The following is a 24,277-nucleotide window of genomic DNA, read 5'->3' as shown; positions in this document are numbered from 1 at the left end:
GCCAGGACTGAGCTGGGCTGCTGGCCAGCCTGCTAAAAAATTTACTGGCAAGGAGGTAGGGGGAAGAATGTGTGTAGTCTATAGCATTAAACTAGAAGCTTTTGCTTATTGGTTATTCTGTTAATTGACTACACTATTAAATCCCTACCATCCTCCTTAACCCCTCCCCCTCCTCACACTGCCTATCCCTATCCTCACCTCCTTCCTCCAATCCTACACCCCCATCCTTCCCTAACCCCTCCCCCTCTACATCTCCACATCTCCATTCTTACTCTCCTGCCTCTATTCCTATATCCTCCTTATCCCCATCCTCCTTTACCACACCAGCCATCCCGCATACACCCTATCCCTCTTCCTCCCTCTTACGCACACCCTGCCCTCATCCATGAACGGGCTACCTAACCAACAAGGAAATAGCACTGGTGGGTTGGCAGCTGCTCCAAACACTGCTGGTTGCCCCTTTGTGACACTTTGGGGGGGTGGGGGAATTAGCCCCCCGACTTGAGCCACGTGGAGTCCATTGGGGGGTCAAAGGCCCGAGGGGGGTGGCGTGGTGAGGGGAGGGAGCTAACTCCCCAACTCGTGCAGTGTGAAGATGGCGGGGGGGGGGGGGGGTGAGACAAGGCCTGGGTGCGGGAGGGGAGGGGTTAACTCGCAGTCTCTGTGGTGCAGAGCCAGGAAGGGATTGTGGGGGGAGTTCCCCCCCACACCTGGCAGGGGCATTTCCATGCAGGCAGTACTGAGGGAACCTGGCACACCCTGTGCATTGTGGGATTTGACTGGGAGTCCCATTTGCAGGAGGAGGCGGAGGGCCAACCCACCTCCATTTCCCCACCAGCAACCCACAACTGACGGTGTGGGGGAGGGAAATACAGGCACCTCTGTGGGCTCCAAGATGCAGCATGTCTCTGCTGGGGCCCGATACTGCAGCACCACCTTGGCTCGCTGAGAGATAAACGGAGGCCTTGCCTCCCTCTGTTCTTCTCAATCAGCTCCTGGCTGTGACCCGAGGCACCCAGGACTGAGCAGGCAGAGGGAGGTTGCGAAGCAGCTGCCTTACGTAGAGTTAGGCTGCTCTGCTTTGCAGCTGCCTGCTCCCAGCCCCTGCCTGCTCTGAAGCAGCTTGAGGCACTGTGGGACAGACAGCCCCTCGCCCCTGGCTACCTGCAGCCTCTCTTCTGCACTGTGCCCGGGGTAGGCCACATGACTCGCGGCTCCATGGTGCATGGGGGAAGACCACGGGAGGGGCTGAGGGTGAAGGGAGGGGCTGTGGTACAGAAAGTGACACATGATGTCACTCTGTTGTCCTGCAGGAAAAGGGGTTTTTTTATACATAGAGAGAAATCATCGTTTTTACTGCACTGGGAAAAACTATTTAGTCCCAGTTTAAGGCATTTTCTGTTTTAAAAATTGGTTCATTAATTCACACCACATTACAGTGTGTTTTAGTTATAAATTCAAATGATCAAATTTAATAAGGAAACAGATTTGGAGATTAATTTAGAGTTGCTCAAATAAATAGCATGCATCTGACGAAGTGGGTCTTTGCCCACGAAAGCTTATGCTCCTACACTTCAGTTAGTCTATAAGGTGCCACAGGACTCCTCGTCGCTCAAATAAATAGTAAAATTGAAGTAGGCATAATACTAATATATGTAATGTAATACTGAACATTAGAATGTTTCTATACATTTTGATTTAGTATTTTCTCAAGAAAATTATGTCGTAATTCATATTTCACTTCCCAGTAATATATACATATTACATAGACTGCAACACTATTATCATATTGCTCAATACTTAATTTTCATTAGTATGTTCTAATAATAATTTTATTTTCCCCAAATTAAACTGGGCTTAAATCAATATTTACAAGTGCTCTGTCCAGATTAGTTTTTCCCAGGACATTGCCAACCTTACTTCAAGGTAGAGCACAATTCAAATTATGGAGCTTTAGAAAATGGAACTGGATTTTTCAGCCCTTTTACACATGGATAAAGAATACAGGATCAAGATGTAGAGCTCCAATCTTGTATTGAGGTCCATGGAAGTAGAGAAAATGCTTAATGCAGGATCCAAGTCTTAATTTGCAAATTCTGCCCCATCTCCCAGTTTAATAGCTAATATGGCTTACAAAGGAATATTTAAAACAAACAATACTAGGTAAACATTAGCGTATATGTCAGTAAACAATACTGAAAAAATATTTTATAAGCATATTTTCAGTATTTCAGAAGCAGTAATATTATACTAACTAGACCAACATACAGGTTTGTTGTCTGCTATCCAGCACTTGCAGTAACCACAGAATTTCTTTGGCTGCGATTTCCAGTAATCAGCCCTAAATGTGAACAACCAAATAAATAAATTAGAAAAAAAATACATACATTTATGCATAATCAGAAACAAAATCACCAAAGCAAAAAGTTCTGGAACAGAGCATCAGAAAGCAAATGCAGACTTGTCATGGTGCTTGGTTGCGCAGCCAACTTCTGAGCAAGGTTTTGTAGACACATTAGAGTAGTTATTCTAAGTCCAAACAAAATTTACTAATGAGTTTGACTGCAATGTTTCATATAATAGAACAGATAGAAGTTCTCAGCCTTTGGATTATGCCCAAACTGTTTCCTCTGGCTTTGCATAATTTCTACAAAACCAATGCCTCCATGTACAACTGAAATTACATTTTTGGTGCTTCTGTCATCACATATAGCCTTCTAAATATTAACAGCTGCAGTAAGTTGACTTATTGCATATATAACACTGGGGAAGGCACAATTTATTATAGCTGCAATAAAAATATACACTGATATTTTTAAAACTATCAACATAATGTAAAATAGATACTTCGGCCATGTAACATGATGAATTTAAATAAACAATGTAATGCTATACTATTTTGGGAAGAGGGGAAGTTATACTTTTGGACAACTCAAATCTGTGCAAAGGATTAAAGAACAAATCTGGAATATATCCTGGGATGTGTCCCGAAGGCTGTGTCTAGACTGGCAAGTTTTTCCGGAAAATCAGCCGCTTTTCTGGAAAAACTTGCCAGGGGTATACACTGGCCGCTTGAATTTCCGGAAAAGCACTGACAATCTCATGTAAGGTTGTCAGTGCTTTTCCGGAAATACTATGCTGCTCCCGTTCGGGCAAAAGTCTTTTTCCAAAAGACTTTTGCGCAAAAGGGCCAGTGTAGACAGCACAGTACAGTTTTCTGCAAAAAAGCCCCGATCGCGAAAATGGCGATCGGGGCTTTTTTGCGGAAAAGCGCGTCTAGATTGGCCACGGATGCTCTTCCGCAAAAAGTGCTTTTGCGGAAAAGCATCCTGCCAATCTAGACGTGCTTTTCCGAAAATGCTTTTAACGGAAAACTTTTCCGTTAAAAGCATTTCCGGAAAATCATGCCAGTCTAGACGTAGCCAAAATGTATTATACCAAAGTCTGGAAAAATTGAAATAAGCAATTACAGAGCAAGCCCACAGCACCTCTTGGGCCTTCTCTCCTGGTTGAGACACAATGGAACTTCTGCATTCCTCCTTTGAAATGTACAAGAGCTCCCACTGGGGAATGCGTGAAGGAACGCGAAAGTCCCGCTGACTCTGGGCTGCACACAGGTGCCTGCTTTGAAATGTACAAGATTCCCCAGTGAGGGCTCTTGTGCATTTCAAAGCCATGGAGTCTGGGGTCAGTGGGGGACTCCCCAGCTGACCCCAGGCTCCACAGCGCTTCGGTGTTTTAAAGGAGCAGTGCCGCATATCTGATCTGCAGCTCAGCTGTGCGGCGGCTGCCCCTTTGAAATGCTGCATTGGGGTTTCAAAGCAGCAGCACTGCACAGCTGAACCCCGGTTCAGCTGTGCGGCGCTGCTGCTTTGAAGTACCCCTTCTCCCCCCCCACTTTGATGCCTCTATCTGACAGAGGCAGCAAGGGAGGGGGGAAATCGACTAGTCCTTAACATCCTTAATACTGATACATGCATTAGCGTGGAGGCAGTTATATTGGTAAAGGGAACCTTTTTTACAACTACAACTGTGTCCACACTTTGGCGATCATGCCACTGCAACTATACTGGTATAGTTAAAGCAGTATAAATTTACAGTGTAGCCAAAGCCTAATGTCAGTGGAAGCATCACCTCCATCCCCTAACTCACCTTAGCAGGCTACCCACCTATATGAGGCTGTGTGTCAGTGGCTACTCCCTGAGGGCTCTGCTGGGCCCAGAGCTTCCTGGACAGCTCTGACCAGCTGCATGAGCAGTCAAAAGGAGCTGGGAACTGAAGAGCAGCCGCAATCCTGGGCACCAGCAGCAAATAGGGAAATGACACGGCCACCCAGTCCATGGCACCACCCACCAGAGCAGCACCACTGCCTTGCTCCAATTTCCCAGCTAAGACCTGGCTAGAGGTAGAGCCTGAGTGGGACTAGGGGAAAGGAGGAGGTGCAGCTGCCTCCAGGACTGCCCCACTCTGGGTCAGGCTTTGCAGTTTAGTGATACAAGACCCTTGTGCTTCTGCAACTCTGCCCATGGGCTCAAGGTTTCACCCCCTGTTCCTAGTTCAGGGATTTGGGGTTTCAATCCCAAGCTGCTCCTGGCTAAAGCAGCGGGGGAAGCTTGGGGTTTCAGTCCTGCACCGGTCTCTGCTTCAGCTGCACAGAGGGAAGCCAGGGCTCGGGGCACCCGTTTTCAGCTGTGGGACTCTGTGGAGCCCCACTTGAGAACCACTGAGTTAAGGCTTCCCCACCCCCCAGCTCTCAGATGCCTGTGGGTGAGGCACAAAAACCAAGGAACTATCAGCCTCTCCACTGCACCTAAGATATGCTGGACACAATGGAAAAGCATGCTCATGGAGCATAAAGTGAAACACATGCTCAGGTATTTGTGGAATTATTAAGCACTCTGCATATTTATCACGTGTTACATGGTTCATTATATATGAAGGCAGGACTATTCTCTTTTTAAAACATGCTACATTACAATTTTTTGTATCCACCTTAATTGGATATGTGGTAAAATAATACTTGAAATAGAAATGGTTAACACAGTAAGAGAAAGATGTAAATCGGGCAGCTGTTCTGGGATAAGCTCCCATTGTTCTTTGATATAACAGATGTATCCAAGGACTAGCATGACAAACATGTGAAGACTTTGCTCTCTCACTGCCAAACAAAAGTATTCACATCGTTTTTCAGGTCCCAAATCCTTTAAACAACGCAACAGAATGCGATATGTCTGTACCAAATTGTAGACTCTATTTTATTGTGCAACTTCCATTTTGTATTATAACCTTCATTCTTTGCTATGTGCTGAACACGTTTGACCTTGCTTGAAGCAAGTATATTATGACAAATTCCAGACAGCCACTGAGAGATCCCTGGGTCCTTTAAATTGTTGCCAGAGTGCAGTGTTGAGTGCTCTGGGCAGCTCCCAGGACTGGCTGGAGAAGCCAGTATGACATGCTTTGGGTGGCACTGAGGGCTGTCTGTCTCTAGCCCTGCCCCTTCAACTTGAGGCCCCACCCCTTCTGGGAGCATGAAAACCCACCACCTTGCCAGGGACCTGGCAAATCTGTCAGTCCCACTGTGGCTAGCTATGCTGAAAAGGGGCCTTTGTCTTCCTGAATAGGAAGCTGCAGCAGCACCCGGGCACAGAGAAGGCTTGGAGCATTCAGGTAACCCCAAATAACCTGTTCTGCAGGTAAGAGTGGAACACTTAAACACACAGGCTGTGTTTAAGAGTGGAACACTTAAACAAATCAGCCGCTTTTCCGGAAAAACTTGCCAGCTGTCTACACTGGCCGCCTGAATTTCCGCAAAAGCACTGACTTCCTACTGTAAGAAATCAGTGCTTTTTGCAGAAATACTATGCTGCTCCCGTTCAGGCAAAAGTCCCTTTTGCGCAAAACTTTTGCACAAAAGGGCCAGTGTAGACAGCTCAGATTTGTTTTCCGCAAAAAAGCCCCAATTGCAAAAATGGCGATCGGGGCTTTTTTGCGCAAAAGCGCGTCTAGATTGGCCACAGACGCTTTTCCACAAAAAGTGCTTTTGCGGAAAAGCGTCCGTGCCAATCTAGACGCTCTTTTCCAAAAATGCTTTTAACGGAAAACTTTTCAGTTAAAAGCATTTCCGGAAAATCATGCCAGTCTAGACGTAGCCACACTGTGGCATGGCAGGAGCAGCATGATTCAGACCCAGCTTGCTGGGCATGTGGCCTTGATCCCTCACCACTGGAAGCACACTGCGCAGAAGTGCTAAGCTATCAGGAGCTGCTTCCTGGTGGCCAAGAGCCATGGAGAGGGAAATCTAGGTCAGGCCACCTCAATCCTTCAGGAAGAGCCATGGTAGAGCGTAACACGTTGCATAGTGTCTGTGGCACTGATGGAGCATCCTATGGGGTACAGAAGACAGTAGGACTGGAGTTAGGAGTCCTGTGCCCCCTGCCCTGAGTCTAAACTTTGGCACATTGGATGTGGGCTATCATGGGTTGCAGTGAGGACAGCAAGTGAGGTTAACTCTTGCAATCCAGCCAAGACCCAATAGGTCCCAATTACAAATGTCAGGCTTGCGTGGGGTTGGATATAAAAAACCATGTGTTTTCTCTGTGATGTTATATCACCTTAAAATAAATGAGCTTACTTATAAGTTAGAATCATAGAATCATAGGACTGGAAGGGACCTCGAGAGGTCATCGAGTCCAGCCCCCCACCCTCAAGGCAGGACCAAGCTCCATCTACACCATCCCTGACAGATGTCTATCTAACCTGTTCTTAAATATCTCCAGAGAGGGAGATTCCACCACCTCCCTTGGCAATTTATTCCAATATTTGACCACCCTGACAGTTAGGAATTTTTTCCTAATGTCCAATCTAAACCTCCCTTGCTGCACTTTAAGCCCATTACTCCTTGTCCTGTCCTCAGAAACCAAGAGGAACAAATTTTCTCCTTCCTCCTTGTGACACCCTTTTAGATATTTGAAAACTGCTATCATGTCCCCCCTTAATCTTCTTTTTTCCAAACTAAACTAGCCCAGTTCATGAAGCCTGGCTTCATAGGTCATGTTCTCTAGACCTTTAATCATTCTTGTCGCTCTTTTCTGTACCCTTTCCAATTTCTCCACATCTTTCTTGAAACGTGGCGCCCAGAACTGGACACAGTACTCCAGCTGAGGCCTAACTAGTGCAGAGTAGAGCGGCAGAATGACTTCACGAGTTTTGCTTACAACATACCTGTTGATACAACCTAGAATCATATTTGCTTTTTTTGCAGCAGCATCACACTGTTGACTCATATTCAACTTGTGGTCCACTATGACCCCTAGATCCCTTTCCGCCATGCTCCTTCCTAGACAGTCACTTCCCATCTTGTATGTATGGAACTGATTGTTCCTTCCTAAGTGGAGCACTTTGCATTTCTCTTTATTAAACCTCATCCTGTTTACCTCTGACCATTACCTCATAGGTTAGATAGACATCTGTCAGGGATGGTGTAGACGGAGCTTGATCCTGCCTTGAGGGCGGGGGGCTGGACTCGATGACCTCTCGAGGTCCCTTCCAGTCCTATTATTCTATGATTTCTCTAACTTGCTAAGGTCCTTTTGAATTATGTCCCTATCCTCCAAAGAAGTTGCAACCCCACCCAGTTTGGTATCGTCTGCAAACTTAATAAGCGTACTCTCTATCCCAATATCTACATCATTGATGAAGATATTGAACAGTACGGGTCCCAAAACAGACCCTTGGGGAACTCCACTTGTTATCCCTTTCCAGCAGGATTTAGCACCGTTAACAACAACTCTCTGACTACGGTTATCCAGCCAATTATGCACCCACCTTATTGTGGCCCTATCTAAGTTATATTTGCCTAGTTTATCAATAAGAATATCATGCGAGACCGTATCAAATGCCAGTGTTGGGGGGTGGAACATAAACGCTCCTCTGCAGTGTTTACTACCCAAAAATTGCAGCCCAGGAAAGTGAAGTTCCCGAAAAACAGAAAGTGGAGGTGCTCAGGTTAGTTCCCACAAGCTAGAGTCACAGGCACAAAACAGCCAGCACCTAGTAAGGAACACGTGAATCAGATTGGTCAAATTCTCTCTATTAATCACTTGAGTGTTAGTAGTAACACAGGTGAGGACGTTATTTTGACCCGTTGGTCGTTGTAAGCAGCATCCTCTCCTGCCCCAGGCTATGGAGGAGAATGAATTGTTAAACTAAGGAGATTCCTGTTGGGAGGTGGCTGCTGCGCAGCGGGGCACGTGTACTTCCGAGAAACCCCCCCCCCAGAGCGTGGGCTGGGGTTGGCAGCCCCGTGCAGGGGGGGAAGGGTCTCTGCTGCCCTCATTGCAGAGGGGAGGGGAGAGGCTCCCCGGCACACGCGGGGGGGAGGGGCAGTTGGGATGCCCCTCACAGACACTCACATCGCCGCCGCTCTGCTCCGGGTGCCGCCGCTGCTCCCAGTCCCGCGCGCCGGGCCCTTTCGAACGTCCCGAGCAGCTGCACTCAGCCTAGGCAGGGTGTCTGGCCCGTCACAGGGGCTGAAGGTACGGACGCCGAGAAGGCTCAAGCCGCGCTCCCCGCCTCCCTCTCTCTCTCTCCCCCCCCCGCCCCCCGCGAGAGTCAGTCACCAGCGCTCCGCGGGGAGCCGCTGAACCAGGCAGCCACGGCGGCTCGGTGAGTGACTCGCACGCGCTATGGGCTGCTCCCGACGCCCCTTCCCCTCGCGCCAGCGCTCGTGGCGCACCTGAGGGGAGGAAGGAGGCGCGAGACAGCTTCCTCAGAACTTCGGGGCGGAGGGGCGGGGGGCTCCCCTGGGGCTGCCCGGGCGACGGGTCCGGGAGCTGCGCTTGTCCCAGGGCGCGGGGAGTCTCCCCCTGCGCCGTCACTGGTTCGATCCCCCACGCCGGGCTGGTTCTCTCTCCCGCTCCCCCCCCCCCCCACCGGCGGCGCAGGGGTGGGGTGGGGCGAATGACACCAGGGCCACGCACGGGAGCGCCTGGCTCCGGCTGGTCCCTGTTACGCGTGAGGCGCCCCGCGGCTGCGCCAACTCTCCGTGGAGTTTGAGCCTCGTGAGTTCGTAACTGTCCCTGCTGGCGCCGTCCCCCCCCCCCCCCCGGTCACCGGACCCAGCTCCCGCGGCGTCTGCTCGCCCCTGTCTCCCCGTCTCAGCTCCCCCCCCCGCACGGATCCCTTGTTCCCCTTCTTTGGGGCGCTCCCCCTCCCTGCCTGCACTCCCCGGGCTTCCCCTCACCTTCCCCTCAGGGACCCCCTCTTCCCCCGCCCCCCCTTACTCCACTTCCCCCATCGGAACCTGAGACACTCCCCGCATCCAGTGCCCCAAACCCATCGACTCCTCCACGTCCCCCTTCACCAGAGCTCCTCGTTCCCCCCACCCCCGGTGGCAGCTGTCCTGGTTCAGGTAGCCTTGTGGTGCTGGCATTGGTGCCAAGAGACTGGGAGAGTTTCGGGTGGCTGCTCTGCCTGTGCGGTGTGCAGCCTTGAAGTTACGTGCACACACACCTGTGCACTCAGCAACTTTTGGTTTTGTCTTGGACTAAAAGGCCCCAGACTTGGCTCCGCGAAATACAAGACGTGTTTGCCCAACACTGTGTGTGCTCATTGCAGCAGTAGCAGCCTGTGTGCTGCCTCTTTCTGAATACATCTACATGTCAGCCCCAGATTGGCTGTTTCTGCATCGGGACCTGATGATGTTTATCACTTAATAATTATGACTCTGAGGACTGACGAAAAGTCTCAGACGGATAGCGGTGTTATTCTCAGTTGGCTGGGAATTATTTTAAACACAGAGCAGATGGCCGTCTTTTTACAGGAGAAATAGTTTAAGTTTAAAGTTCTAAACATTCTCCTCGTCCTCCCCATACTTTTGGTGTCCTCCCCCAAATATATTTATTAGTTTTCTTTCCTTCTACACAATCTAAGTGTTTGGGTAAAGGGGGGGGGGGGGAAGTAATCACAACTGACAGTCTTTTTCTATAATCACCAGGGGAGGAGGAGGAAGTCCACTGAAAAGTCTGAAATGAGTCATTAAACACAGAGGCATTTTGTTTGTTGCAAGAGAGAAAAAAAGTGGGCTGTAAATGGAACAAAAAAGTTATCTTAAATTCACAACAAAAGTAGAAAACGGCAACAAACTTATTTACTCTTAGGATTCATAAAGAGCAGCCTAAAAAAAGAAAGTAAGTTTGCTCTTTTCTGAAGGAGGCTGTGTGGTCAAAACGTCAGAGCTAATGGCGGCAGTTATGTATCTGTCAGCATTTCCATGATAAGCCCCCATTTTTTGTGTAATTTACAGCTTAGTTATCAAATGTGCATTGGGTTGAACCTTGGTCTACATGCTCGTCTCTGGAAATAGTTGTTAAAATAAACCGTGAAATTAATCCGCTAAGATGATTCAATGAGAATTTGGTGGAAAAGGCATACAGGGTTTTTTTTATTCCTCTAAACTTAAAACTTGTATTTACAAAAGGAATATTGCTGACTATTAACATTTAATTGAATATTTTCCTGAGAGTGAATTGGGCAACAGACTAATGTCTAAAAGTATTTCCTTTGTATACAAAATAATTCGTCGTCTTAACTTTTTTTTTTATTATGCATTCAGCTTTAGAGATTCCAAATTGGATTTCACCATAAGTACTCTGAAGAAGCTGTTAAAAGTATTGTTCTGAATTAGTATTAGGAAACTTGGCGAAATCTTTGTGGATCCAGTGAAATGAAACAAATTCCTAGAGTGCTATGAAGCAAAATGCAGGACAATGTAGCACTTTAAAGACTAACAAGATGGTTTATTAGATGATGAGCTTTCGTGGGCCAGACCCACTTCCTCAGATCAAAAAACTATCACTAGAGTGCTATAGACCTCCTACAAAAAGTTAAATGGTAGCAGCATGTTAAAATCCATAGTAGCACAAATGAGAAGTTAATATGAAGATATTTAAAACTGGGACCAAGTTAAGTGATTTACATACAGAACCCCAGTGGGATGGTTTTACTGTTCTTTTTAACTGCTTTTTTTGTTTTGTTCCCAGACTTACAACAGGCATAGTATTTTTGAGGCTTAATATCTGTGTATGTTCATGTATGTGTTTTGGGCCCGGTGAAGCATGGCCGCCCCTTAGTGGACAAACGTGCATGTTATGCAAAAATTCCTTTCTATTTACACTTTAAAGTAGCCCAATAGTAATTTAATAGTCAATTAAAAAAATGAATATGTGGAATAAGCTAATTCAAAACTGTTTTTTAAATTGAGGTTCCTAATTTGTCTCAAAATGCCTTAACAATTGCTAAGGTAAGAGAAGCTGCACCAAATTGCTTTCCAAATTTGTGGGCTTTAGAAACTCAAGCCTCCCAAACTCATAAACTGTTCATAAATTTATACTATGGTATACTTGCACTGTATTGTGTGCTTCAGAAGCCTGTTAACTTTTAGTGAAATGTGAGCCTAAAACAATTGTCACAGAGCCAGCATGGACTAAGTACAGTCAAACTCCAATAGTCCGGCATCCAGTTTTGTACGGCACTCCCAATAGTCTGGCATCAAAATGGCAAGAGCCTAATGAGTGAGCTTCAGCAAAAAACGAGTCACAAGAACATAAGAATGGCCATACTGGGTCAGACCAAAGGTCCATCTAGCCCAGTATCCTGTCTACCGACAGTGGCCAGCACCAGGTGCCCCAGAGAGGGTGGACCAAAGACAATGGTCAAGCAATTTGTCTCCTGCCATCCCTCTCCATCCTCTGACAGACAGAGGCCAAAGACACCATTTTATCCCCTGGCTAATAGCCTTTTATGGACCTAACCCCCCTGAAATTATCTAGCTTCTCTTTAAACTCTATTATAGTCCTAGCCTTCACAGCCTCCTCTGGCAAGGAGTTCCACAGGTTGACTACATGCTGTGTGAAGAAGAACTTTCTTTTATTCGTTTTAAACCTGCTATCCATTAATTTCATTTGGTGTCCTCTAGTTCTTCTATTTAGGGAACTAATAAATAACTTTTCTTTATCGGCCCTCTCCACACCACTCATGATTTTATAGACCTCTATCATATCTCCCCTCAGTCTTCTCCTCTTTTCTAAACTGCAAAGTCACAGTCGCTTTAACCTCTCCTCATATGGGACCCGCTCCAAACCCCTAATCATTTTAGTTGCCCTTTTCTGAACCCTTTCCAAGGCCAAAATATATTTTTTGAGGTGAGGAGACCACATCTGTACACAGTATTCAAGATGTGGGCATACCATAGTTTTATACAGGGGCAGTAAGATATTCTGGGTCTTTTTTTCTATCCCTTTCCTAATAATTCCTAGCATCCTATTTGCCTTTTTGACCGCCGCTGCACACTGTGTGGAAGTTTTCAGAGAACTGTCCACGATAACTCCAAGATCTCTTTCCTGATTTGTCGTAGCCAAATTAGCCTCCATCATACTGTACGTATAGTTGGGGTTATTTTTCCCGATGTTCATTACTTTACACTTATCCACATTAAATTTCATTTGCCATTTTGTTGCCCAATCACTCAGTTTGGTGAGATCTTTTTGTAGTCCCTCAGTCTGCTTCTGTCTTGACTATCTAAACAGTTTGGTATCATCCGCAAACTTTACTACCTCACTGCTTACCCTTTCACAAGGCAGCAGCTGAACCAAGCGAAATTGGATGGGACCGAGTCAGTCTGCCACTGGCATTGTGTGACGCTGGACAGTGCTTGTGCTACAATAAAAAGGGTTAAAAACACTTTATATACAGTATATACTGTGTGTGTGTGTGTGTGTGTGTGTGTGTGTGTGTGTGTGTGTATGTATATATATATATATATATATATATATATATATATATATATATATATATAAAAAAAACCATTTTATAGTACCTCCTGATAATCCAGCATATCCGATAATCCGGCACCACCTGGGTCCCATAGGTTCCAGATTATCGGAAGTCAACTGTACCACAAAAGCTGGCGGAGCTACTTTATACATCTGTCAAATCATCTTTGGCACATATATATTTACATTTGGGCCAAGACATTTTAAAAAATTTCTTAGACTTCCAAAGTGAACTGATTTAAAAAAAGTACTAAGTACCCAAAAGGTCAGAGAGAAATGGGTGCTCAGCCCTCCTAAAAACCTGGCTGCTTATTTAGAATCCTGAATATGAACATCGGAGCCTAACTTCAGGCACCCATTTCTAAAAAACTTCATTCAGATCTTTTTATTTTGTTAGGTAGGTAAAATGAGACTAGTTGAGCAGGGACTGAATTGGTAGCTTACCAACAGCCTGGGGCTGTACCTAAATTTCATGAACTGGAACAGACTTCCAGCTGTTTGCCTGCTTGGATCAAATTGAAGCGTTGGACACAAACTTGTAGTATCCTTGAGAATGCTTCCATATTAAAAGTGAATATTTCATTTGATTTCGGAGCTACATTTGAGTCCTACATATTTATGAAAACATCATGTTTGTAGTTCCATGTTTACTTCATTTTTTTTTACTGTAACATCTATTTCTATGCTGTAGCTGAGCAAAAAAAAAAAAAAAAAAAAAAAAGGAACACTGCATCCTTAATTTACTTCTTTTGTGCCTAAGTTTTTAACGTGTGAAATTTTAAATAAGTGGTATTTCAATAGAGAGCAAGGTTACCAGTTACTTTATACTGGAGGGGGAACTTTGTCTGGGTCAGGGGCCACTGACCCACAGAAAAATCGGTTGGGAGGCCGCACGTAAGTGAGGAAAATAAAAACCCTCACTGACATGGCTCCTGATTGAGGAGGAGAAAGACACTCCCCATACCCACAATCCTCTTGCACATCAAAGCTTAGAGGTGCCCAGGCTAGTAGACTTCGTGTGCTACAGGCCCACGGGGGGATGGCAGGGTAGCTAGAGTACCAGTGTAAGCTCCTCAATGCTGGTGGGGAGCCCTGAGCTTCGGGGATTAAATCCAGATGTTGCCACGGGGCTTAGGTTCCCCACCCCTGCCTTATACCTTCCCACTTTCCCTCTCCACCTCCCATATAGTGAGAACTGGAGAAGTCAAACTAAGTGATAAGCAAGATGGGTTTTTATAATGAAATTTAGACTGTCTCCAACCTGGGAATGCTTTACCAGTATGGGAATACCAGTATGCTGTACTGGCCCAAGTTCCCCTAGAGTTCCATCTACACAGCAACATTATTTCGAAATGACTAGTGTTATTTCAAAATAACTTAGTCCATGTCTACACAGCAGGCAGTAATTTCGAAGTAATGTTGAAATACTGTCAAGCTGGAGGACTTCTTACTCCAGCTCCTATAGCCCTCATTTTACGAGGACTAAGGGAAATTGGAGGAGGAGTGCTCTCTTTTGAAATAAGTGTTGTGTAGATGCTCCCAATTTCAAAATAAGCTATTTTGAAATGTTACGCAATTGACAGAGAACAGTTTGAGTTGCTTATTTCGAGTTAAGCTATGCTGTGTAGATGTACCCCTAGAGTGGGCATAACTAAACTGGCAAAGATGCTTTGTTCAGTACAATACAATCACCGCCTATGAGAAAAACAAGATGCATCAGTAAAAGCAAAATTTTGATGTTTATTTATAACTTCATCTGCATTAGAGATCATGCTTCTTAATATTCTTGACCAATATAGCCATGGTAAAAAGTGAAACAGAAAATAAAGTTTGAGTGTTTATCTGAATTTGAAATTAGGTTGATTTTGATAGGATTATAAGAGTTCCAATGTGATTGCTGTTTTGACATTTTCCATGGATTGCAGTTTTGCCAACTGTTGTGAGTCTCAAAATATTTGCTATGTTCTTGTGATGTCCTAGCTCAGAAACTTGAACACACTTATATTTTTAAACAAGGAAATTTCTAGTCCTTATCATTACTAGAAATGTGGTAGTATATAAATCAAAGCTGGGGAACCTTTTTTGGGTCGGGGCTGTTGTCCCACAGAAAAATCAGTCTGGAGCCACACACACACACACAAATCAGAAGCAAAAAAACCCAACCAACAAAGAACCCCCCCCCCACAAAACCAAACAACCCTCACTGACGTGGCCCCCAACAGAGGGAGAAGACACTCTGCTCACACATCAGAATCTAGGGGTGGCCAAGCCTAGTAGATTCTGTGTGCTCCAGCCCTGCAGCAGGAGAGATGGAATGCCAGTATGGGCTCCCCAATGCCTCTGGGGGCTGGATCCAGGTAAGCTGGGGGTCACATGGTGTAAATGATTACATGCAGCACTTCCCCTGCTCCCAGTGCTGTGTAAATGTGTAACCGCTAAAAATTTCAAGACACCAAAATACAAAGAAGAACGTTTTTTAATGGTGTGACTCATGAATTTTGAACACTTGGGCTTTGCAATAGCAATTGCATAGTTTTTGGGGGAGTACCTTTTGCAAGACATTTAAACTCTGGGATCTGTGCTTTGTACCCCATGTTGCGCAGAATGTGATTTTGATGTAATGTTAGTTATGGGAAGTATCTCTCTGGCTCAGGACTTTTCAGTGGAAGCTGAACATAGTGCATTTAACAGTGACAGCTTAATACATGCAAAAGTGACAAGGAGTCCTGTGGCACCTTATAGACTAACAGATGTATTGGGGAGCATAAGCTTTCTTGGGCAAAGACCCACTTTGTCAGATGCACAAGTGGATCTTTGCCCACGAAAGCTTATGCTCTAATTCATCTGGGTGGCTACGTCTACACTGGCCCCTTTTCCGGAAGGGGCATGTAAATTTCACGAGTCGTCGTAGGGAAATCCGCGGGGGATTTAAATATCCCCCGCGGCATTTAAATAAAAATGTCCGCCGCTTTTTTCCGGCTTTTAAAAAAGCCGGAAAAGAGCGTCTAGACTGGCCCCGATCCTCCGGAAAAAGTGCCCTTTTCCGGAGGCTCTTATTCTTACTTCAAAGTAAGGGCACTTTTTCCGGAGGATCGGGGCCAGTCTAGACGCTCTTTTCCGGCTTTTTTAAAAGCCGGAAAAAAGCGGCGGACATTTTTATTTAAATGCCGCGGGGGATATTTAAATCCCCCGCGGATTTCCCTACGACGACTCGTGAAATTTACATGCCCCTTCCGGAAAAGGGGCCAGTGTAGACGTAGCCGGTATGTCTACACTACCCCGCTAGTTCGAACTAGCGGGGTAATGTAGGCATACTGCACTTGCAAATGAAGCCCGGGATTTGAATTTCCCGGGCTTCATTTGCATAAGCGGGGCGCCGCCATTTTTAAAACCCCGCTCGTTCGAACCGCGTGCAGCGCGGCTACACGGGGCACGAACTAGGTAGTTCGAACTAGGCTTCCTAGTTTGAACTACCATTACTCCTCATTCCACGAGGAGTAACGGTAGTTCGAACTAGGAAGTCTAGTTCGAACTACCTAGTTCGTGCCCCGTGTAGCCGCGCTGCACGGGGTTCGAACGAGCGGGGTTTTAAAAATGGCGGCTCCCCGCTTATGCAAATGAAGCCCGGGAAATTCAAATCCCGGGCTTCATTTGCAAGTGCGGTATGCCTACATTACCCTCCTAGTTCGAACTAGGAGGGTAGTGTAGACATACCCTCTGTTAGTCTATAAGGTGCCACAGTACACCTTGTAGCTTTTGCAGATCCAGACTAACACGGCTACCCCTCTGATAGCTTAATACATGTGCTTGGAGTAAAAAGCATAGATGCAGTTTGACTGCTGCATTTTGCGTGAACAGCATTCATGCATGCATGGATATGTGGAAGTCAGTTCCCTTGGCTCATTGGCTTTCTTCCCTGCTGCCTGGAATGGTACCTGGTCTGCCAGTGCTCAGATGGGCCAGCTTAGCAGGGGAGTCTGAGGAGTTGCCAATGAGATGCTGCATGCTGAGCTGTATCAGAGGCAGAAGCTCAGGGCAGCAGCTGGTGGTCTCCAAGAGCCAACTTTAAAACTGGCTTTCGGTGCACGCCAGCTCCCAGGGAGTAAGCTGCCAACTCATGCTGCTGCCTCTGTGTCAAAGGTAGCAGCGTGAGGGTGGCATATGGCTCTCCAGGAGTGGAGTGGCAGAAAGGAGCCGGTGTGCACTGGGAGCCGGCTTAAAAGCTGGCTCCCAGTGTACACACTGGCTACCGCTCTGTGCTGCAGGTTTGGATAACCGTGTAAATGTTTAAACTTTCAGCAGTTACATGTTTACTCAATTACCTGCTCTTTAACATCCCTAATCCCAACCTGTTAAGATAGTGAAGTATGAGTTGCTAATTTATTTTACAAGTTAATTAACAAAGCATTGGGTATGAAATCATGCAATTCTCCTAATCTCAGGCCAGATCCTATGTGACAGACTTTTAGTACTGTAAAAAACAACAAATGGTCTGGTAGCACTTTATAGACTCACAAAACATGTAGATGGTATCATGAGCTTTCATGGGCACAGCCCACTTCTTCAGATGACTGGAGTTTTCCCAGTTTAGTACTGTGATTGGTTGAGCAGCTCTAATTTAGGCTTAGATCAAGGATGGTCAATAGGCCCAATCCAGACTACCAGATGCTTTTGATAAAACCCCAACATCTTTTTATTTGCTTATTATTGCTGGGTTTTTTTTATTATTTCTTGGGAACCTGGATATTGTACATTGACCAAGAAATTGGGACCTTGTCAAAAAATAATCAATTAGCTCTGGTTTAGACGCTGTAGTTTCATCTCTTCTGTGGCACTTACAGTGATAATCAGTGACCAAACAGCATCCTTAAAAACATGTATCATTTATTTTAAATAAAAGTGTTTCAGAATAAAGAACTTAAAACAATAAAACAAATTATGCATGTCCCAGGTGTTTCCCCTATCTCCTACATGGGGACCATAGCAGCACTAGCACCTGATAAATTCTTCCATAGAGTCTCTTAGTCGACTTCTTGCTCTTTTAGAACTCGCTGATGCTGCCTTGACAGACCCTGACAACTCACTCCACTTTTTAGGAATAAAACACTTTAACACTATTGTAGCCTTTTTAATTTAGTAACTCCATCTTGGGCAAAGCAAAGTTTGCAACTGAGTGGAGACAGGTTCTTTGAAGTTTACAGCAGCCACCATTTATTTTCTAACTGTGTGTTTGGCACTGCTAGTGTTGCTTCCTTGTTTACTCCCCCACAGTCCTCTCTTAAGATGGATTCAGTGAATTTATAGAGGAAAGTCTTATAATCCAAATATACAATAACTTCCCTTCATTCACCAAGTTGCATTCAGTGCTTGTACAATTGTTAGACCTCAGTGTCACAGTTGAGGGCAACTGCAGCTCCTTTTCCCTTCAGTGATTCAATAAGGATGTCTACTGTTAGACTTTTGTCTCCCTAGCCATTGCCAGAGTCTGCCTCAGCAGCAGACCTGCTTTTCTTCTTTCCTCAGACAGTATACCTGTAATTGTTACAGTTATAAGTTACTACACTACTACTAATCTTAAGGTAAAAGTACTGCATTTAAAAGCAATATAACCTACATGTATGGTAATAATCTTAGTAGAGGTCAATCTTCACCCCCCACCTCCTGAAAGGTTCTGATTTGTATTAGTTATTCCAATTATTAGTCCTTCAAACCCCTCCCTAAGGATTGTGGGCTAGAGGTCCTTGTCATTTGTGGGATTGGAACAAAAGCCCAAAGCCTGTTTAGGACCAGGCTTTTTATCCAAAAATAATCTTTGGCTGTTGGCCCCTGGAGAATTCAGATTGAGTCTTTGAATCGTCCTCCTATTACGGATGATCAGCAGACGAAAGGTCTTCCTACTCCCATCCTACCTCCCCATGCAAAGCCTCAAAGGCTGATTTCCTAGGAGGGGCTTGTAATCTCCTCCTCCCCAGTACTTTTTAAGAATTCTACTTAGAAATTGTAAATCAGTTGTATTCTGCATTGTTCAACATAGTCATTTGAACAGGGGCAGGAAATAATTTTTGATTGGGGGCGACTTCAAAAATGTCTTAAGTTGCACTGGTTAGCCCCATAAGGGTGGGGCCTCAGGCAGAATGGGCGGGGCCAGGACACTTCCGTGCTTCCCTGCCCACAGACCCTGACTGGTCTGCAGGTGGGGGAGCACATAAAGTCTTTGCCCCCTGTCCCTTTCCCCAAGATTTTGTGTGCTCCCCTCACACCCCCAAGTCTATCAGGAGTTCCATGCTTAGTCACCTCCCAGCTGAGCAGCAGCTGGCAATTGACTCTAAGGGCCAAGCCCCTTGTAGGGTGGGAGGAGACTTTGCATGCTTTCCCCTGCTCCCAGGCCCCGATTGGCCTGGGGATGGGGAAAACAGTGAAGTCTCTCGCTCCCTGCCCTCCGATGCACAGCGCTTAGAGTCAACTGCCAGGGTAGACTCTAAGCACCGTGCATGCCCCCATCCTTAGGCCCTGATTGGCAGAACTTCTGTGGGCCAGATCAACCTGCTTGGCAGGTCAAATCCGGCCCACAGAGGCCCTTTTGCCCATTGCTGCTTTTGAAGGTCATGTTATAGTTCAGAGACTTCATTAATCCTCCTTCCTCTTAAAGAAAGTCCATAAAATCCCCCAGTGGTGTACACACATTCACATTTTCAATATAATGGACTCAAAGCTATTAAATTCAATAAGATTTAACTCGTGCCTTATGAACATAGTGTGACAGATATGACATTACATAGCAGCTCTATATCTCTCACACAGAGTCACTGCAGGCTTAGAACCTACAACTGCAGCACAGTAGGCCCAAATCTGAACTTCTGAGCCTTGCATAATGCTTTCTTTCATAGTGAGCATGCTTTGGTTAGATCAGTGATTCTCAGCTAGGGGTATGTGGAGGCCTTCCAGGGGTTACATCAATTCATCTAGTATTTTCCTGGTTTACAATAGGCTGCATTAAAAGCATTAGTGAACACAGTATAAACTAAAACAGTGGTGGGCAATGGATGTGGTTTGCAAGGGTTAGCAACTGGCGTGCCACCAGTTACTTTATTTACCTGAGAATCTGTAGTTACAGCTGTTTGCAGCTCCCATTGGCCGTTGTTCACCATTGCTGCGGGAAGCAGGCATACCCTGCAAACACTTAACGTGTCTGGCAGCCTACTAGGGACTAACCCTGATGTACCACAGGGTACATTATTGCCCACCCCAAACTAAAATTTCATGCAGACAGTAATTTGTTTACATTGTTCTATATACCATATCAGCAGTTCTCAAACTGTGGGTTTGTTTTAATGGGGTTGCCATGGTCAGTGCAGAAAACCCAAGTCCTGCTACATAAGGCTAAAACCAAAAAATAAGAACATAAGAATGGCCATACTAGTTCAGATCAAAGGTCCATTTAGCCCAGTATCCTGTCTGCCAACAGTGGCCAATACCAGATGCCCCAGAGGGAGGGATCACAACAGGTAATCCTCACATGATCCTCCCCTATCACCCACCTCCAGAGAAACAGAGGCTAGGGATACCATGCAAGGTTAATGCAAGTTTTTAAGCGAGGTGAAACATGGGGTATGAATGATAAATGAGATTCCCGAAGAGGGTGGAGTAGTCTGGAAACACTGAGAACCATTGAGTTAGACTAGATCAAGGGTGGGTAATAATTTTTGATTGGAGGCCACTCCAACAATTTGGTCAAGGGCCACACTCATCCATATTGATGGAGGAGGTGCACAGTCTGGGATGGAGGTTGAGTGCAAGGGAGCTTGCAATAAGAGATTAGGGTGCAAGAGAGTGTGTGGGGTCTGTGAGGGAGTTTGAGTGAAGGAAGCAGTTTTAATCTGGGGTTAGGGGACTAGGTTGAAGGGGTTGGGGTGCTAGAGGCAGGTTTTGGCCAGGAGACTTGTCAGTTTGACTCCCAGCCATCAGCCTTCTCAGACAGACAGACAGACAGCCTGACTCGCCTTCCCCCTCCCCCTCCCTCCACTGGCCAGGCTTTAGGGGCCATGTGGTTTTCGAATAGCAAGGAGCCTGAGAGGGGGTGGGTGTTTGACAATAGGCAGCACCCATTGGCCAGTTTCCAGCCAATGGGATTGTGCTGGGGCCAGGAGCAGTGTTGGAAGCTTCTCCTCCTCTCCCCCGGGCTCTCAGCTGTTCAAATAACACTGTGAAGTAGCTGCTTTTCTCATCAGCGTGTGAGGGGCAGTCAGGAGCCTGCGGGCTGAATCCAGCAGTTTGGTGGGCTAGATCTGGCTCATGGAGGGTATTTCTCCCCAGGCCTGAGTTATATGATCACTAAATAACACTCTTCTCCCAAAATCAGCGACTTGTCTCCGATATGTGATTGCTGTCCAGTAAGCAGCTATGTAACTCAGGGATGGGGAGCCTGAGGCTTGTGGGCCGGATGTGCCCCATGGCTTACCTTGATCTGGTCCATGGGGCTTGGAGCTCTGCTCCCACTCCCAGCAGAAGGACAAGTTGGTGCTGGTGCTCCAGCCACATGGTGGGATGCTTCCCATGGCTGGAGCGGCAGCACTACTGCATGTTGCTTAGGTGGGGGGCTGAGCTTTGCAGGGTAGATTGAGGCAAGCCATAGGCTGCATCTGGCTCGCAGGGTCTGTCTGGTGGGGAGAGAAAGTGGCTCTGTACCTGGAATGGCATGCAGGGAAGCTCTGTCCCCTGCACTTTGCTTGCAGGCTTCACTCCCGTCACTCCCATTAGCCGGAAATCCAGGCCCATGGGAGCAGCATGGGACAATACCAACCACCACAGGGCAGTATGAAGCCACTGGGGTCCCTTCCTTCCCTGGAAACTGTGCCAGGTAGGCACCTCAATCCCTTGTTCCCTTTGGGCCAGACCTCACACCCTCATTTCTCTCCTGCACCCCTCCTGCCCAGCTCCCTCCCACCCTGACCCTACATCCCCCAAACCTCTCCTGCAGACCCCCACATCCAGCCTACTCCTGCACCCTAACACCCAGACAGACTCTGCACCTCCAATCTTAGCCCAGTCCCTGGCAGCCTCTTCCCACACACTGAACCCCTCATTTTTTGCCCCACCCCAGAGTCTAGGGGATCCCACAAACTACTACTAGCTCCAGGCTCCCACTACTACCTCCAGGCTCTCAGAAGAGTTAGTCTGACCTGAGCCTTGGTGACCCGCATGGAGCTGGAGTGCGGGGGACTCCCTGGTTCCTTGACTCTTATGAGTGAGTAGAGTGTCTGGCTCTCTTTTTTTTTTCCTGCTTATCAGTATTTAGGGGGAGTGGTGGTGGTGTTTTTGTGGTTTTGACTTCTCACTTGCCAGTGGCCCCGGTCTCAAAAAAGGTTCCTCACTCTTGATGCAATCCATGGGGAAAGTATGTTAAGTCTCTTCTAGTGTGTGAACTAAACACAGATTAGCAAATATTCCTAGACTATGTCTACACTGCCCCCTCTTGTGCAAAAAAAATGCAAATGAGGCGAAGCTTGGAATATCACCGTACCTCATTTGCATAGTTAATGATGCTCCTTTTTGCGTAGAAATCTCTTATGTAAAAGCCGATCTTCCTGAAAAAAAGAGGAAGAATGGCTCCTGCGCAAAAGCCTCTTGCGCAAAAATGGAGCCTAATTAATTATGCAAATAAGGCGTGGCGATATTCCACGCTTTGCCTCATTTGCATATTTTTTTGCTCACAAGGAGCAGTGTAGACATAGCCCTATTGTTCAAGTAACAGAGATATGTTCTCAGGGTCCAAAAGTTTATTGTTTAATTCTGTTGTTGACCCATGTGAAGGAATGTTATGGTGGCGTCTAACAGATCTTGTTATTGATGTTTTCTTTTTAAAACAAATAATGCAATAAGAAGACATCTTTATAATACATTTATAACAACTATTATAATCTATACATTGTAGAATGACACTAAAATACAGGAATTAAACATTTCAGACATTTGTCATCTCATTCTTTCTCATTGATCCACAGAACCTACCCACAGATACATGTAAACCCTTTGGGGGGAAGCCCCCAAGGAAATAAATGTACAGATTTCATTTAGGGACCATTCAAGTTGAATCATGAGTTTAAAACCTGAAAAGCATTGAATTTAAAACCCCACCAATTTAAAACCTGAAAAGCACAGACATAAGATATTAAGGGAAAAAGTCCCTTGCCTCCCATTTCACATTGCCTAGAGCATTGTCAATAACATTCCAACACCCAATACAATTTTCAGTTTCCCTTTGTAGTGGGATTAGCTGTCTGCCATGCTTCTGTGACTCTGCAGTCCACTGCTATCAATATCTCCCTTCAAGTCTCTCTGTTACGTTTCCATCATAGCTCTACATGTATGGAATCTTGTGGAGTACAGACATTGTACAGCAAGCTAGAACAGGTATAAGTAGCAATGCACACAGAGGGACACTGCTCAGGCAAGGAGAGAAGAGATGCACTACAATCCTAAGTATCAGAGGGGTAGCCGTGTTAGTCTGAATCTGCAAAAGCCGCAAGGAGTCTTGTGGCACCTTATAGACTAACTGAAGTGTTGGAGCATAAGCTTTCGTGGGCAAAGACCCACTTCGTCAGATGCATGTAGTGGAAATTTCTAGAGGCAGGTATAAATATGCAAGCCAGAATCAGGCTCGAGATGACTCCTCATTTCCTCGTGTGGGTATCGTAGTTTACAGAATGCTTGTTGAAGATCTTGTAGGTGTAGATCTCTGTCTGAGGGGTTGGAGCATATGCGGTTGTACCTCAGTGCTTGGCTGTAAACAATGGATCGTGTGGTGTGGTGGAGACAGATTGACAGAGCCAGACACGTACCCAGAAGCCTCCTGCTGCGGGACAAGCCCAAAAAAGAAACCAACAGAACACCACTGGCCATCACGTACAGTCCTCAGCTAAAACCTCTCCAACGCATCATTAGTGATCTACAACCCATCCTGGACAATGATCCCTCACTTTCACAGGCCTTGGGAGGCAGGCCAGTCCTTGCCCACAGACAACCCACCAACCTGAAGCATACACCAGCAACTACACACCGCACCATAATAACTCTAACTCAGGAACCAATCCATGCAACAAACCTCGGTGCCAACTCTGCCCACATATATACACCAGCAACACCATCACAGGACCTAACCAGATCAGCCATACTGTCACTGGTTCATTCTCCTGCACATCTACTAACGTTATATATGCCATAATGTGCCAACAGTGCCCCACTGCTATATACATATGTCCACGGCCATACTGGACAGTCCCTACGTAAAAGAATCAATGGACACAAATCAGATATTAGGAATGGCAACATACAAAAACCTGTAGGGGAACACTTCAGTCTTCCTGGACACACACTTGCAGATCTAAAGGTAGCCATCCTGCAGCAAAAAAACTTCAGGACCATACTTCAAAGAGAAACTGCTGTTC

The 24,277-nt window shown here is 46.1% G+C and overlaps 2 protein-coding genes across 5 annotated transcripts in view; one reads left to right on the top strand and one right to left on the bottom strand.

Annotated features, from left to right (window-relative positions):
• The window catches only part of WBP4 (WW domain binding protein 4), a 28,734-nt gene extending 20,209 nt beyond the window's left edge, over positions 1 to 8,525 (bottom strand). Inside the window, exons 1-2 of the mRNA XM_075918949.1 lie at positions 8,415 to 8,525; positions 2,269 to 2,341 (exon numbers count right to left, since the gene is read on the bottom strand). Of these exons, the coding sequence (XP_075775064.1) occupies positions 2,269 to 2,341; positions 8,415 to 8,416 (75 nt within the window). The 5' untranslated portion in view covers positions 8,417 to 8,525. The remainder of the gene's footprint in view (positions 1 to 2,268; positions 2,342 to 8,414) is intronic.
• The window catches only part of ELF1 (E74 like ETS transcription factor 1), a 129,760-nt gene continuing 113,908 nt past the window's right edge, over positions 8,426 to 24,277 (top strand). The window contains exon 1 of one of the 4 annotated variants that reach the window (XM_075918946.1): positions 8,426 to 8,537. The gene's annotated coding sequence lies outside the window, so the exon portion shown is untranslated. Of the gene's footprint in view, positions 8,668 to 8,715; positions 9,063 to 9,380; positions 10,191 to 24,277 lie in introns of those variants that run through there. The other 3 variants (XM_075918942.1, XM_075918943.1, XM_075918944.1) reach the window with 3 other exon arrangements.

This window comes from Pelodiscus sinensis, chromosome 1 (genome assembly GCF_049634645.1).
Source record: "Pelodiscus sinensis isolate JC-2024 chromosome 1, ASM4963464v1, whole genome shotgun sequence".
NCBI lineage: Eukaryota > Metazoa > Chordata > Testudines > Trionychidae > Pelodiscus > Pelodiscus sinensis.
Note: the sequence above shows the minus strand (reverse complement) of the source record. Positions and strands in the feature narration are given on the sequence as shown.